The following is a 16742-nucleotide window of genomic DNA, read 5'->3' as shown; positions in this document are numbered from 1 at the left end:
CTACACTGCCGTTGCCCTCACGGCTTTGCCCGATGGCTCTGTGCACTCCGCTACTGCCGGTAAGCCTCTGCTCTGTGGCGCTGTAACCACGAGGCTCCCGGCGGCGTCTCCCTTTCAGCGCCTCCTGGCGCTCCCTCCGCGTCACGGGCGCGTCGCCCCTGGTGCTGCTGGGGGCTGAAGTCCGCTGTTAGTCTGCCCCGCTACACTGCCGTTGCCCTCACGGCTTTGCCCGATGGCTCTGTGCACTCCGCTACTGCCGGTAAGCCTCTGCTCTGTGGCGCTGTAACCACGAGGCTCCCGGCGGCGTCTCCCTTTCAGCGCCTCCTGGTGCTCCCTCCGCGTCACGGGCGCGTCGCCCCTGGTGCTGCTGGGGGCTGAAGTCCGCTGTTAGTCTGCCCCGCTACACTGCCGTTGCCCTCACGGCTTTGCCCGATGGCTCTGTGCACTCCGCTACTGCCGGTAAGCCTCTGCTCTGTGGCGCTGTAACCAGGCAGAAACATTATCAAGCAATATACCCAAATAATGACTTTTAACTAGCAATCCGAGTTCCAGAAGTGGACAACTCAAACCAAACCAAAACAACATTATCTTTTGGAAACCATCATAAAAAAGTACTTTACATTAGCAAACAGAAATAATACAACTATTTACTCCATTTTCTGTAGACAAAAATAAAGCTGCTATTTCACTCAGCCCTAAATAACAACATTATGTCCAACATTACCTAATCAATGCTAAAAATACACATTAAATAAACATTTAAAGCACAAGACATCAAGTCTTCTCAGCCTGCGACAAAGGATCTGGAACAGCAACCCATCTGAAGTCAGAACAGCTTCCACCCTTTTAGAATTCAGGAAGAAACTGAATAACTCAACTCTTTAAGAAATGCTACCACACATAGGCTGGCTTAGGTTGCTTGTTGGAACCATGCAAGCTTTTACCACTTCTGCCTTGCCTTATCAATGTGGTCCGAACCACTAAAGGCACCTTTACAATGCATTCCTTTGCCATGCAAGTCCATGCAAGTCATTACAATGACTTGCCCTAGGTAAAGTGCTGGACTTTACAATATTATAATTTACTATCCCAACTCCAATCTGTGCAACAGTAAGGAAAGTGTTGGACTTAAAGTCCAACATCAGTCCAACAATGCTTTCCCTTAAGGTAAGTCGTTGTAATGACTTGCATGGTAAAGGAATGCGTTGTAAAGATGAATTCATAGTTTGGACCCCGTTAACGCACCAGATGGTCCGAGTCACGATGTAAAGACTGTTTTCCTTGACTTCTCAACCCTTGCAAAATGTTAATACCTCCCTATGCTCTCATGTATCCCTACTCAAGCTTGCCTCTTCTACAGCTCTCCATTGCTAGCCATCTAGGTTTGTTTATTAGAAATCCCAAAACATATATACATACATGCTTCCATAAATGTACCCCAATATTTTAAAATAATGTTACATATTTTAATGTACCTATGTAAGACAATTAAAACATACTCAAAGTCTTTTAAATTATTTTCATATTAATTATTATACAATTAAAACTACCCATTCAATACCCAAATAAACCCCCAATCCCCAAAAATTAATTAGGAAATAGCTATTAGTAATAATTACAATTTTAGTATGCTAACACACTACTTATGTATAAAATGACATTTGAATACAATTCCCATCCAATCACCCAATAAACCTTGCAAACTGAAAAAAATTAAATAGTAAAAAATTGCTGAAATGAAATCGCAATAATTTAACTTACATTCATAAATGCAATCTGATTAAAATGCATTAGTTTAAAAAGACATAAAAGAATAGCATATGCTATGATTTTTTGGCATTTAGAGATAATATCAAAAGCACAAATATCATGGAACAAACTTTTGTGTCAAAAATATTGAGGCTAAAAATATCATGATGGTAAGATTCTATAGCTAAGTAAAGTTTTACTATATATAACAACACACATATACATTGATGATAAATATATCTTCAAGGTATGTAGATGTGTATTTGAGAATAGTGAATCAGTACTTACCTATTTGCATTTACTTTCTCATTATTTTGGTCCTCGATATTTTTGACGGGATATTCCGTCAAGACGATATTTGTGTTTTAGCTATTCTGTCAGTGCTTCAATTTTTTTAGTATATTATATTGTTGTCAAGGACAAAAAAACAATTTATGTACCCTCAATATTCTGTCCCATAATAATTTGTTACTGATAATATTTTGACACTGTAATATGGTCAAATGATATTCTGGAGTCAATATTCAGATTTCATGTCAGAATCTAGAGAGCAACATCTTGAACAATGGATAATGTCTGTTTTGCTGCATCCTAATAAAATGAATTCTTCTGGAGCAAATAAATTCAAGACCAAACAAAATAGTCACTTTTATTGCCCATGTAGAGCTCACACAATGCCATAAGGAACCTAAAGGAGAACATACATCAATTAAAAATTCTCACTAGCCAGTCACCGCGTTTTTTTCAACATTGTTGTCTTTGCTGCGGTATAGTAGAAATCATGGGCCCTATCCACAAATGGAAATATGTATTAAGAAGTCTTCTCACATATAGATTTCCACCTATGCCTGGATAGATATTTCTACCAGGACTGTATTCACCAATTGCAGGTGGAAATACCTACCCACTAGTGTAATTTATCAGCCGCGAAACTCTTATATGGTGAGATACCCTTATGAATGAATTTACAACTGTAAAGTTGCTACTAGTAACTTTAAGACCGAATTTCAGGTGTATAACTATAGGCAACAGATTTCTGCAGTGGAGGCAGAGATCTACTCCTCAATTATAGAGAACTTAGAAACCAAAATGAAAGAGAAACTGCATTCACTTGGCCTACATCACACACAACTTACAATCTTTAACCCCGCAAAAACAAAATGTCATCTGCCACGCTGTTCTCTGCCCTGTTCCTTTTAGACTGAGTTACTCTGCTCACTGGCACAGACATGGAGACCAGCTACAACCTACGGATGTTGCCAGTCCCACTCAAGAGGAATTCCATTTAGGAGAGGAACCTTGTACTCGCCTTTTTAGTTCAAGTACTGCAGTGAATTACATGCCTCCATATACTCCCAATAGATTTGAGTATGTGGACATGAGGAAGGAGTAAGCAGTCAATTCTTTAGAGGTGTGCACCTCCGGAAGGTAGCTGTTTGCTTTTCCCCCACAAAGCTAAAGGAAACAGAACTCCACTTTTTGCAAACCGGAGCTGTGAAACTGCTCTGACTTGCACAAAGCAAAGTTTTCATGTTTCCCTGCACACAAATAGCGTTTCAGGGAAATAGATGAAAACACTACTCTGATAGACATGACCTGCCTTTCAGAGGAAACAGCCTTTACAAGGTGGGCTGAGTCACGTGTGTTGTTTCCTTGCAGGCGGAACAACGCTTTTCTGAACTACGCATCAGCATTAACCACACATAGGCCTTAAACTTGCATTTGCATGGTTAAGGCAGTGAGCAGTCTCAATGAGAGGATAAGCGGGGAGAGGAGCAGGAAGGATCGGGAGATGTAGCTCAGGGACGCAGCCTGGAAACGGAACTGGGGCAGGGTTTTGGGGGGTCATTTTTAGGACTTGGAGCCAGATTTAGGGCTCAGCAGGTTTGGAGTAGTTTTTAGAGCCGGGAAACAAGTTTTAGGGCTCAGGGCGAGAAAAGGGACAGTTTTCATGGCTGGTGGCAGTTTTAGGGCTCAGGGAGAGGTTCTTGAGTCGGGGTAGTTTGTTGGGCCTGCGTGGGTAGATTGCAGAGATAGGGCTGGGTTTTAAGGCTCGGGCAGGGGTGTGATTATTACTACGCATATATCTTGACCAATCATGCCTTTAAAACAAAATTTGTCATAAAGGCGTGTGTGGTGAAGGCATGCAATCAATCAATCAATCAGAGTACTTGTAGAGCACGCTACTTACCCGTGAGGGGCTCGAGGCGCTGAGGGGGGGGGGGGTGCTGCTACTGATCGAAGAGCCAGGTCTTGAGGAGTTTTCTGAAGGCGAGTAGGTCTTGGATCTGCTGTATGTGGGTAGGGCGAGTGTTCCAGGTCTTGGCGGCGAGGTAGGAGAAGGATTTGCCACCGGAGGTAATTCGTTGGATGCGGGGAACAGCGGCGAGGGCTAGGCTGGCGGAGCATACACAGCTCAACTGGCTTTCAAGAGCCCCTGTCTGTCAGAGCAATGCTGGCTACTGTAGGAGGCAGGGAGCTGACCAGGAATGCGGGGGCCTTGATATTCCCCCCACGGTTCACAAAAGAGATTATATGGGTACCCTGGCAGCACCCAGAATAAAGAGGCCGGCCCTCCCTATCCCTGTTGGTATGGCCAGGCCCCTGGGATGGGGTCCCCAGGCCCATAGTCAGCCTGGGTAGGGGGGTTTGTTTAGCCCCCCCAAATCCCCTAATAAAAATTTATTTTAAAAAAGGCCAGACACCGGGGGCTGGGGTTACCAGGGCAAAAATTGGCTTGGGGCATGGGCCCCCCTTTCTTTAAAATAAATTATTTAAAAAGCCAGGCTCTGGGGATTTAATCCCCTTTGATCCTGAGGGTCCTTGGGGGCCAATAACCCCTCCTGTTACCTCCAGTATGTCCGAGCTAGAGGGATTGCTGAGAGCTCATGGTAAGCCCCGCCGCCTTTCTCCACTGCTCTGCAAATGTGCTTCCTGGTCGCACCACTGGTTGGGGGAATAAGTCCCCTTTGATGCTGAGTGTCCTTGGGAGACAAAAACCCCTCCTATTACCTCCAGTAAGTCCCACACAGCTGGATTTCTGAGAGCCCATCCGAGGCACCACCCATTCTACCATACTCTGCAAACATGCCTCCTGGCACACTAACAGTTGCTGGATGAAGTCTCCTTGTATGCTGAGAGTCTTAGGGGGCCAACAACCCCTCATGTAATGTTTCATTACGCTTTCAGCAATCCCACACATTGGGATTACTGAGAGCTCATTGGAAACCCGCCCCCCTACTCTACCACTCTGCAAATACACGTCCTGGTACACTGCTTGTTGGGGGATGAAGTCCCCTTGGATGCTGAGGGTCCTAGGGTGCCAATAACCCCTCCTGTTATCTCCAACAAGTCCCACAAAGGGGAATGCTGAAAACTCATTGGAGGATATGCCTGTGACCTTGTGCTGAGCCTCGTGCTTTGAATTCTAAGATCTATTTCTTCGCAGAGGTTCCTTTGTTATACACACAACCTCAACTGTGTACAGATGCTGGGTGTAGGGAGGTTTGTTTGATAATGTATGTGTCTGTGTGGTTGTGGTATGGTTGTATTTATTGAAGTCAATCCAGGGGTGCTGTTTTCTTTTGTACTCTTTTTTTTAATAAGATTTGTGCTGATAAGAGCAGTATTTAATGATCATGTCAGTTGTGTATGAATTTTGTACAATTTGTTTTTCATGAAGAAAATATATATTTAAACAAATTAAAAAAAGAAATAAGAAAAGAGAAATGATATAAGAAATGAAGTTTTGATACAATAAAAATAATGGAACATTTTAATGTTATGTGTCACTGTTATGTATAAATGTTTGAGAAATCTTATATGAACAATGTTCTAATGTAAAGAATTGATAGGCTATGAGGGAACTCATTTAGTGGTGTGTGGTTTTTTTATCCCCTCTTTTCCCTAGCCTCAAATAATCGATAGAGGGGGTCCCCTATTTTTGCAGTAGGATATGCCCCGTTTCTCCACTAGGTAGGAAATAGAATTTAAAAAAATGCAGGTAGCTCTAACTGCTGAATTTAAAAGTCGTTGTATGAGTGAAATCTGAGCCTAACTATATTGTCCCTGTGACCTTTGTTTTTTCAGTGAATTAATAAATATAATGCATGCACAATAAAACCATGAAGCTATAAACAATTAAAAAACAATAAATTAAAAAAGTAAAGTAGGCAATAAATGAAATATTAAAAATTAAAGACCTCAAACCACGTTTTCATGCTCTAAAATGCTCTATAATCTATTTGAGCAATATTATGAAAACTATTGGGTTTAAGAATATTAAATATACCACTCCCACTCATTGGACTGTGGATGGGTTACATGTATTATTCCCACTCCAAACAGTGCATCCGTAGGGAAGGTGTTGGATTTCAAAGGGTTAAAATGTACTGTTGCCTCTTATGTCTGTGTGACAGTAGGGAAAAGGTTTCATTTTTAAGGGGCAAAATGTTTTATTCCCACTCCAAACAGCAAAACAGTAGGGAAGTGTTGAACTTTGGAATGGTTAATTTTACTATTTCTATTGCAGCCTAAGCAAGAGTAGGGAAAGTACTTCACTTCAAATACATTACCTATATGAGTAATATTAAGAAGGTAGGAAAAAATAAAACTCTTAATTAAAGAAATATTGTTTTACAAGAAATATATATATGTGTGTGTTAAAAGAAATGTAGTCTGTTAATCAATTTGCATAAGTACTATTTAATATTCATCAATTAATAAATGATTGTTATTTGACTATTATTTAATCAACTTCTCACCCTATACCCCTACAAACTACGACCTAGTGGGCCGTACCTAAAATATAACAAAAAAAATAAGTATTCGATAATGTATAAATATACAATTAATTAAATAAATAATAATTGATAATGAATTGTTATTTAATCTATAATAAACGTTCCACCCGAGAACCAATACAAACCTAGCATCCTGCAAATAAAATATTAAATATAATTAAAATAAATATTCTATTATTTGCATGTTTTATATAAATAAAATATTTCATCCATAAATAATAATTAATAGTTAACTAATTATTAGTTAATTACATCACTCTATACCCCTACAATCCTAGCATACTGCAATTAAAAAATAAGTAAACTACAATTATAAATCAGTTAAATAATTAATTAACAATTACTAATATATTGCTATTTAACTATTGCTTAATACATTTCTCACCCTAGACTCCCAAAATCCTAGTAGCCCAAAGCTAAAATATAGGTAAAATAAATAAGCATTCCCTAAACTACAGAATTACAAATCAATTATATAGTCAATTAACAATAAATATTTAATTGTTAGTTAGTTATTACTTAATTAGCTGCCACCCTAAACCCCTACAAACCAAACAGCCCACAAATAACATATAACCAACAAAAATCAGTATTACAGCATTCACATAATAATAACAATCTTATAATTAGATAATTATTTACTATTACTCATTGCCATCCCCCATAACCCTACAAACCTTACATCCTGCAACTAAAATAAAATAAACCAGCATTCGAAATTTTACATAATTAAAAATCAGTTCAGTAATTCAAAAATAATAAATAATTGTTAATGAATTATTGCTTAGTTAACTTTCCCCAAATCCCTACAATCCTAGCAACCCACAAGTAAAATATTACTAAAATAAATATGCATTACCTGAGTTTATTATTAAAAATCAGTTAAATAATAAATTAACAATCAATAATTACTTTTTTTGCTGTTTAATAAGTAATTAAGTTCCCACCCTATGACCCTACAAACCGAACAGACCGCAAGGTACATATACCAAACATAAATTAGTATTATTTCCGTTACATAATAAACATCTATCATATAATTAAATAAAATGTAATTAATTCATAATGAATTAATACCACCCTATCCCCTTACAAACTCAACAACCCACTAGGACACTATAAAAAACCTAAATAGAGAAATCTAAAGTCCTTAAATGACATGATATATTTTACAAACATTAATAAAAATGTTATACCCAATAGTAATACACAATATTATTAAAATAATTAATAAAAAACACAATTTAGCAACTAAATTGCTGAAGCGATATTAAAACCATTGATTTTATTTAAAATATTTTAACTTACCTCGAAAAACGATAATCTTGTCAACAATATTCTTACATCATGATATTTATGTATACAAATATTTAATTTATGATATTTCTGTCTCCTGATATTTACAGCTTGACATTTTGTCCAAACACTGTGTTGGGTGCTTTTATCTCCTAGCCAACTGGCTAGTGTTTAGGTATAACTCAATTTCATTAGCTCTTCTTTGAATCTAATGAGTGATGTTCATGAAGTAATCAATTAAGAGAAAGAAATATGATTGATTCACATGTTCAGACATGCGTGTTTTGCTGTGTTCTGATATTGAGTTAAGAGCTGACGTTTGTGGTGGTTGGGGTACACTATTTTCATTGTGTATATATAGGATGCATTTGGCCTTTTGCCCAGGAATGGAGGGCCACTGGGTGGAGGATGTTTCCCACAGAGATACTTCATGTCTGTTTATAGTTGAACCTGTGTCTATTGAGGAGTGTCATCATAGGAGGCTATTCTTGCATTGCTTTCCGATAATAAAGTTGCCAAAGCAATTGGAGACTGATATTCAACCTGACACTGGCTGACCCCAGCTCCCTCCTCACTGTCACCTGAGAGTCCTCATCACTATTACCCAAGGTGTTTAGGGAGTATATGTCTCAAATATGTTTTTGCTGCCTCTGCAGAGTTTTACTTCTTGAGCTGAAATATGTTTTTACCATGAGGGGCAAGTATAAATGTTCTGTACTAGAAGGGTAGCAGCTGACATCCTTTTTACACACTAAGGGCCTTATTCGGATATCGGTCGGAAGCGCTCCTGGCGGCTTCCGTCAGTTGCTACTCTGAGTCATACGCGTGATTTCATTGCGACTCGTATATCTGTACGAGTAAACAAGTACGATGCGATAATGGCCTTGTGTTCTGAGTGACTCGTACGCATCAGCGATCCCCTCTGGATGACTTTGCCATGGCGGACATGCACAGCGCAACGGGGCGGGTTCCCGGATGACCAAGTACGATGTGCATGCCGGGCAGCTGGATCGAGTCGGAGCCTCCAACTCTAAAAAGCTCAGAGAAGCGGACTTTGGGGGTCTGTAGCGGGTCCTCCTTCACCAGGCCCCCTCGACTCGATCACTGGGGGGGACCCAAGAGTCCCTCCTACACATGCATGCACGGTGCAGGTGCGACCGAGGCATCTCCACGACAAGGGGCACACTTGTCCGAGACGTGCGTTTATTTTTTTGGGGAACCTATGTATGCAACGTACACCAGGCTCCCATAGACTTCAATGGAGCTCCGAGCGACCAGAGTCCGTCAGCACTGCAGCGCATCGTACTCTGTGGCTCGGAAAGCTCTACGGGCTTGAGTCAGCTGTAGGGCTTTCCGAGCGAGATCAGAATTGGGCCTAAAATGTCACACTTGGATCCTTTTTCAACTATATATTCTGAGTGGCTACAAAAACACCCCATCACATTTAGTAACCACACCAAAGGATTCCGTCATTGAGGGTGCATTTTCAGAGTATTCTGTGGGTAGAGGAAGCCAGGAACAATAACCAGGACCTGTGTTTCATCTACACCATGCTCCATACATTGAAACATAGAAATGGATACAGTTAGGATATGGCAAAGTGTATAGTCTACCCAGTGTACATCTACCCTGTTTTTCCTCACTAGAGGTTGTCTAATTAATGTTTGTTGCTCTTTAAACAATACAAGTATGGTATTCATTGCAGCTTGTATGAGTTCTAAACTGCTGTAATGAACGTTATTTATTGCATTAATGTCATGTGTTCCTCCTTCGAGCTCCTGCCTGCTGCCCAATGCCCCTACTCACACTTGTGCTCCATTATCTATTGTAGAGTGGGGTGTCGCTAGACATCAAACTCCCTGGAAGTACAAGAGTACCAATTACCCAGCATCAGCAATAAACTCAGGGGCATATTTACAAACCCCATTGCATCGCTCTTGTACCATGTAATGTTGTGCAAGATCGATGCAACTCCAAAAGACACTCAAGGCCACATTGCGTGGCACTGAGAGGCTTCATATATCTTTAGTAAAGCAACACAACACAAATCTCTGTGTTGCCTTATTCTGCATCAGTGTGGCATTCTGTGGCTGTTGCATGGGTGTTCCCATGCAACTCTCATCGTTTTTGATGCATTCCTAGATTTACCAGAAATGGTAAACCTGGGAATCTGCCAAAAAGAACACCTCCCAAGGTGAGGCGTAACAAGGAGAAATATCTCTAGTTCTCCTTGTTACTTCCTCTTTCTATGTGTTCGGCATTCTGCAACCCACATAGAAAAAGAAATTTGTCTCACAATACTGTCTGGAATGGAGACACTCCTGCACCATGGTGCAAGGGCACCGCGTTGGCGCTAGGCAAGCAAAATGGCACCAGCGCAAGGACAAGAATACGTGGGATTCTTTCAAATACAGTGCATTCCTGCCCTTTCCCTGTAACGCAGCACAGTGCTTGCAATTTGCAAGCCCATTGGGAATGACAGGCCCTCCCAGGGATGGTGGCCTGCGGGGCTCAGCAAACCACCATGTCTGGGATTGCTATTAAATAAAGCAGCTTTTTTTTGTAAGGGCAGCCGGTTTTCCTTTAAGGAAAACGGGATGCATTTGAAAAAACAAAACAAAAAACTTTTTATTTCAATTTTTAAGGGCAGGCAGTGATCCCTGGGGCCACTGTCTGCCCTTAAAAAATAATATTGCATGCACTTTCATAGGAGAAGGGGTCCCCTGGGGACCCCATTCCCATTTGCAAATGCATTACCACCTACTTGAAGTAGGTGGTAATTTGCGAGTGTTTTGTGACTGCAATTGCGGTCGCAAAACATTGGTACATTGCTTTGCAGTCGCTATTAGGAAGGCAACGCCCCTTTCTAATAGCGAGTCACAAAACAGTATTTTGTGAGTCGCAATTTATTTGCGAGTCACAAAATACTATTTGTACATGGGCCCATGCTTTTTAGCATGCGCAAACGAGTCGAAGACCCATTTGCGCACGCTAAAAAGAGTGATACATCTGGCCCTTAGAGTCTAATTTTATTTCCTAGGCCAACCATCCCCAAGGATGGGGGTTCCAGGTATCCAGTTATCCATTAATTCTCCTGCAGCTCCATCTGTCGGTATATTTTACCAACCTCTGATGTAAACCTGTCCAACACAAGCTGGGGCTACAGGTATACTTTTTCATTAAGGTTCAAAAGGCATAAAGCCTTATACAGGACAAGGGTTTTTTTATTTTCTTTCAGAATACATTTTTGTAAAGTATGTACACAGCATAGGAGAATTACTGGGAAAAGATCATAAGTGAAATTATCTACCAGTTAATCATAAACAATTATACGCTTTGCTCATCTACTCTAGTTCCTTTGAAATGTATAGCCTTTTTTGCAACATTTAACAGAAATAGTAGCACCCAGCGCATGCATATTCAAGTAAGTAATATTTACCATAAATATGATTCAATTGGGTAGGAACTCAACATTATAGCATCTCCAAATTATATCTGTGGGAGAGAGGTATCCACCTGCATATTGACAGCTTGTATATTACTGGGATCAAAAGCGAGCAAGAAGTATAAACAACCTCACATCAGTGCTGCGAATACTTTGAAACCAAACTTCAATTTAACTCTTTGTGGGGAGATGCAGACATCTGTTGGTCAATAGTGCAATAATATACAGATCTTTGTTTTTCAAACAGAAGAAAGGTCCGGAAATACAAATCTTAGGTGTTTGTTTCCTAAGTGAGACAATGCATCAACAAAAAGAAGATCTGGCAGATGGGTATTGATAACAAGATATGAGAGTTGTCTGGTATTTTACCACAGAAAAGCTTCAAAAGACTATTCTCTTGTAAGGAGAACGTAGGAGTCGAAATTATCACGTGGAATTGTTTTGAGAAAGCATAACGTAAATGGGGAGAATCAGATTAAACCTGGGGAGAATCAGATTAATCCTGTACCTGGCCACTGCTTATTGAGTGACCTTTAATGGTCTGATTATGGGTTTGGCTGACGGGTTACTCCATCACAAATATGACAGATATCCCATCCGCTGTATTATGAATTCCATGATATCCAGTCGAACAAATGGAACTCGTAATATGGCAGACGGGATATCGTCACGTTTGTGGTGGAGTATCCCGTCCGCCAAACTCGTAATCAGTCCCTAAGTGCCTATTTAGGAGTTTGGCGGTGAAGCTCTAGGTCTAACCCACCGCTGCACTGCCAACCCTGTGGTTGAGCTGCCTTCCAGATGATGAGTGTAACTCTAGCCTGGAGTCCATTATTTTTTACATTCTTACGGTGTCCTGAAAATGGGTACCAAAATGGGAATGCCAGAAACAATCCCTGCATGGCATGGTGTGAAAAGTCCATGCCGTGATGAAACTGCGGTGCAAGCACACAGGAAGGCACAAGTTGTGCCCCCTTGCATGCATTCTACGAGGCAGAGGCACAGGGGGTCCTGTAGGGCCCAATTTGCTTCCTCCCCACCAGGGTTTTAATGAAGGAGGAACAGCCATGAAAACAATGACAGAGAGCACTGTAGTCCTGCAAAAGCATATTGATGCCTCTGACCACCGCAACATTGCCAGTGAACGGCGGTTCCCTGACAGCTGTGGCAGGGTAATGGTGGTCAGACCACCCTAATCATAATAGGGCTGTTGAGAGACCGCCGCACCCCCGCGAGTCTGGAAGTCCGTGGACCGCAAGACTCATAATTAGGCCCTAATAGTTTTAGGTGTATGGTACAAGTATATCATTGTCAGACTATCTTCTGATCAAAATATTGCATACTACTTATCTTATCGTTTACAACAATATGGCCCCATTGGAGTTAATACAAGAAAATCTTAATCCATTGGGATGATGGTTTTGAAAACGATATTTAAGAGAAGATATTTAAGTCCAACGATATTCCTGAAAAAATAGTGTATTTTCTGAGTGATTTTATAAAAAAATAGAACATTTGTGATTGTGCATTAGAGCAATCAAATGATTGTAATGAATAAGGGGCTGCATGTAAGATCTATGTGAATACCATAAAATATTACATGTCAAAATCACTTAGCATAATTATTTATGCATATATTTCAGGAGAGAAATAATCCACATTCTTCCTTCAACTGGAACACCTTAGCAATGTCTGCAGTTATTTTGATCTTCGCTGGAACAGAATCAATCAGCACGACTCTAAGATTTACATTCATATATTTGATGAAAAATCCCAAGGTTCAAGGTAAATAAAGTTTTAATGTTTCCATAGAGTCTAAAATACCAATGTCAATGATCTGGAATGATAATGATATGATAGATTGAGGATATACTCAGAAATGAAAGAAAAGCGAATTCAATAACTTTGAAGTGGAGTTGAGTAATATTGAGAAAAATGGAAGCATGGGCATGACCTGGGTAAAGTATACTGCAGATAGGAATGAATAATGCAGCAGAAGACTGACTTGAAGGTTATATTGGAATAGAGATACATAAGGTAATGCTGATTGTCTAGTATAGGAATGTCCTAGATGGGTCCAGGAGGACCAGTTCCATGCCAGATTTAAACATAACCAATTTATTTATTTAGTTGTGCTTCAAATTAACCCATTGCACACACATTTGTTTGGTTTGAATTTTCTGAAAATCTGTTAGGCAGCCTTAAAATCCTGCACTGCTTTTATATGTCCCAAAATATCAGGGCCTGTCCCACATCAATTAACTTTTCTTCAACTTGTTTAGCGCTCTCAAATTAGGAATAAAGGGCCAGATGTAGGAAGGCTATTACCGGTCGGTAATGGACGAAATTAACGAATTTTGGCCGTTACCGACCGGTAATAGGCTTTTCTGATGTAGGGGCCGAAAATAACAATTCGGTAATTTACTGAATCGGTAATTTAAGGAACCGGTAAATTACCGATTTCTTAAATACCGATTCGGTAAATTACCGAATTCCTAATGTAGGGAGCACTTAAATGAGTGCTTATCCCATGTTAGGATTCGTTATTTACCACCAACTACAAGTTGGTGGTAAATAACGAAAACACCCCAAAAAGCAATTTTAGGCAAATTGCTCCAGTGCCATGTTGCCGACATACATGTCTGCAACATGTGCACCCATAAACAATTGAGGGGTGCAACGGGGTGTCAAAGTGACACCCTGCCAGCCTTCAATGTTTTCCCCCTTTTACCGAATCGGTATTTACCGATTTGATAACTGACCGAATAATTGACCAAATGATTAGCTACATAGCATTTACCGATTCGAAAATACAGAATCGGAAAATTCGGTATTTTCGAATCGGTAAATGCTATTTACCTACATCTGGCCCTAAGACATTTATTCTTAATTGAGATAGATAAAGATCATGCTAGCCCAAGGGCCAGGCCAGTGGGCTAATGGCTAGGGTGGTCGACCTCGGATCTGGGAGAGTGGGTTCGAGTCTCGGCAATGCCGCTGAACATCCTGTGATTCTTGGCAAATCATTCAATCTCCCCATGCCTAACAAAAATGAATGTGTCCTCGTGTAACGCAACTGGTGCTATGTAAAGCGCTCTGATACCTTCAGGTCAAGTACGCGCTATATAAAACTCTGTAAAAAAAAACTGTTATATCAATTTTACCTAACCCATGGAGTCTGGGTCCCGAGTTGTTCTGTCTGTCCTTGGTGCTGAATGGGAGCTGCAAGTTGTGCTGTTTTTACGGCATACACAGCGCTGCACAAAACAAAATGCAAAAACACAACAAGTACACTACTGCTGCCATTGGATGATGATTGTACAGAGTTCTCTGTAGTTACTGCGTTGAGCGTGGGGGTCAGTAACCAGATCATTGACTAACAAGCCTTGGTAGCGCTAAGCACAGGGAAAAGCTTCTGGAACTTCAAGGGGTCCAGGGGAGTAACGTAGCGACTAAAACTTCAGGGAAGGTGAGACTACAACTCTCACAATGCACTGTCCACCTGAATTTGGGTGATACCTCCGCTGGCCCGATAGCCAGCGATTCTTTGGATCTAATGAGTGTATTTTCCTGCAGTTTGCAGGGAACTAGTGCCATCATTAGACCAGGGTAGAGTGAAGGTACTTCTGGCTTCCACAAGGGTTCCTCTCTTCTGGAGCGTTGAGTTTTAGCCAAGGATGAGGGTTGTTTACTCAGTTCCAAGTCTGTTGCCTTAGTGACAAAGTATCCCTGTTTTACTTTGTGCTGGTAGGCAAATCCTTGTTGTTGGCGACTTCAGTCTCCTCCTGGTCCATCTTTGAAGTAAGTTGATCAGATCTTAGGTTCTGGTGTTTGGGGGTCCCTTAAATCCTAAATTTAGGGGGAGTTAGGGGTGTGGAAGCTAGTTGCCAATTGGCAACTAGTCCCTGCAGCGTGTCTGCCAGAGAGAGGACCACATCCGATGGTGTAAGTCACTTTTACTACCCAGAATCCACTATTTCTGCCCTACTAGAGATGACAGAATTCAATTTTAGCTGTACAGACCATGCTGCCCACACTAGAGGCGTGGCCCAATCTGGTGGTGTTGGTCACTTTCACTACCCAGACCCCACTATTTCTACCCTCCTAAAGATGGCAGAGTTCATTATTAGGTGTGCAGACCAGGCTGCTCATGCTAGAGATGTGGCCAGCTTCCTGGGAGTGAACACCTTCAGCATAGCTAATTCCTCACCTTGCCCAGGTGCAAATGCATCTGGGTTAACAGAGGGCAATGTCCTAATCAGGTGGACAGCCCAGATGCATATCAGAGGCGGTATAGTCTTTGAAGTTTACCACTCCAATGTGCCATTTCACTAGCCATCTGGGGAGGAGGGAGGTGTGACCTCCTTCCCGACCAGTGTTTGTCTCTGACTTCTGATAGTGATCACACTGCCTGACATGAGATCAGAATCCTGTCTTGGTGGCAGCAGGCGACGGAAAACATGGGCTCGTCAGCCAGAACACAGTACAGCTGGGGGAACTAGGGGCCAACCACCAAGGTGCCCTCTGGGTGCATGCCACATCACCCATTGCATGATAATTTGTGTTAGAGGCAGGAAGAAATGTTGCTTGATACCAAACATGACTTATTTTAGTGGTGCCTCGATGGAGGCACCAATCTCAAGATGCCCAGTTGGCTGCCCATATTATCCTATGAATCGCTTACATATACAGTTGTTTCTAATGGAGAATGCCACTATAGGGATGTATAGGCTTTCATTTATATGTTCACACCTTTAATCAATCAATCAATCAATCAAGGCATTTATAGAGTGCACTACTCACCCGGAGGGTACCAAGGCGCTTTGGGGGGGGGGGTGGGGGTACCGCTACTGCTCGAACAGCCAGGTCTTGAGCTTCTTCCTGAAGGAGAGGTGGTCTTGGGTCAGGCGAAGGTCGGTCGGGAGGGTGTTCCAGGTCTTGGCGGCCAGGTAGGAGAAGGACCTTCCTCCTGTTCTCGCTCTTCGGATGCGGGGGACGGCGGCGAGGGCGTGGTTGGTCGATCGGAGGTGGCGTTTGGGAGCGTAGAAGTTGAGGCGGTTGTTGAGGTAGCTCGGGCCTTGGTCGTGTAGGGCTTTGTGTGCGTGGGTGAGGCGACGGAAGGTGATTCTCTTGTTGACGGGGAGCCAGTGCAGGTCTCTCAGATGTCCGGAGATGTGGCTGCGTCGGGGGATGTCGAGGATGAGTCTGGCTGAGGCGTTCTGGATCCGCTGGAGTCTCTTCTGGAGCTTGGCGGTGGTTCCGGCGTAGACGGCGTTGCCGTAGTCCAGTCGGCTGGTGACGAGGGCCTGGGTGACCGTCTTCCTGGTCTCGGTGGGGATCCACCAGAAGATCTTCCGTAGCATGCGCAGGATGTTGAAACAGGACACGGAGACGGCGTTGACTTGTCTGGTCATGGAGAGGAAGGGGTCCAGGATGAAGCCCAGGTTGCG

The 16742-nt window shown here is 41.9% G+C and overlaps 1 protein-coding gene across 2 annotated transcripts in view; it reads left to right on the top strand.

Annotated features, from left to right (window-relative positions):
* LOC144781505 (cytochrome P450 2F2-like) overlaps positions 1 to 16742 on the top strand; it is a 678085-nt gene that overhangs the window by 550796 nt on the left and 110547 nt on the right. For both annotated transcript variants that reach the window (XM_078660390.1, XM_078660391.1), the window contains one exon: positions 12936 to 13077. In XM_078660390.1, coding sequence (XP_078516516.1) covers positions 12936 to 13077 — 142 coding nt within the window. The remainder of the gene's footprint in view (positions 1 to 12935; positions 13078 to 16742) is intronic.

This window comes from Lissotriton helveticus, chromosome 9, assembly GCF_964261635.1.
Source record: "Lissotriton helveticus chromosome 9, aLisHel1.1, whole genome shotgun sequence".
In the NCBI taxonomy this organism is placed as follows: domain Eukaryota; kingdom Metazoa; phylum Chordata; class Amphibia; order Caudata; family Salamandridae; genus Lissotriton; species Lissotriton helveticus.
Note: the sequence above shows the minus strand (reverse complement) of the source record. Positions and strands in the feature narration are given on the sequence as shown.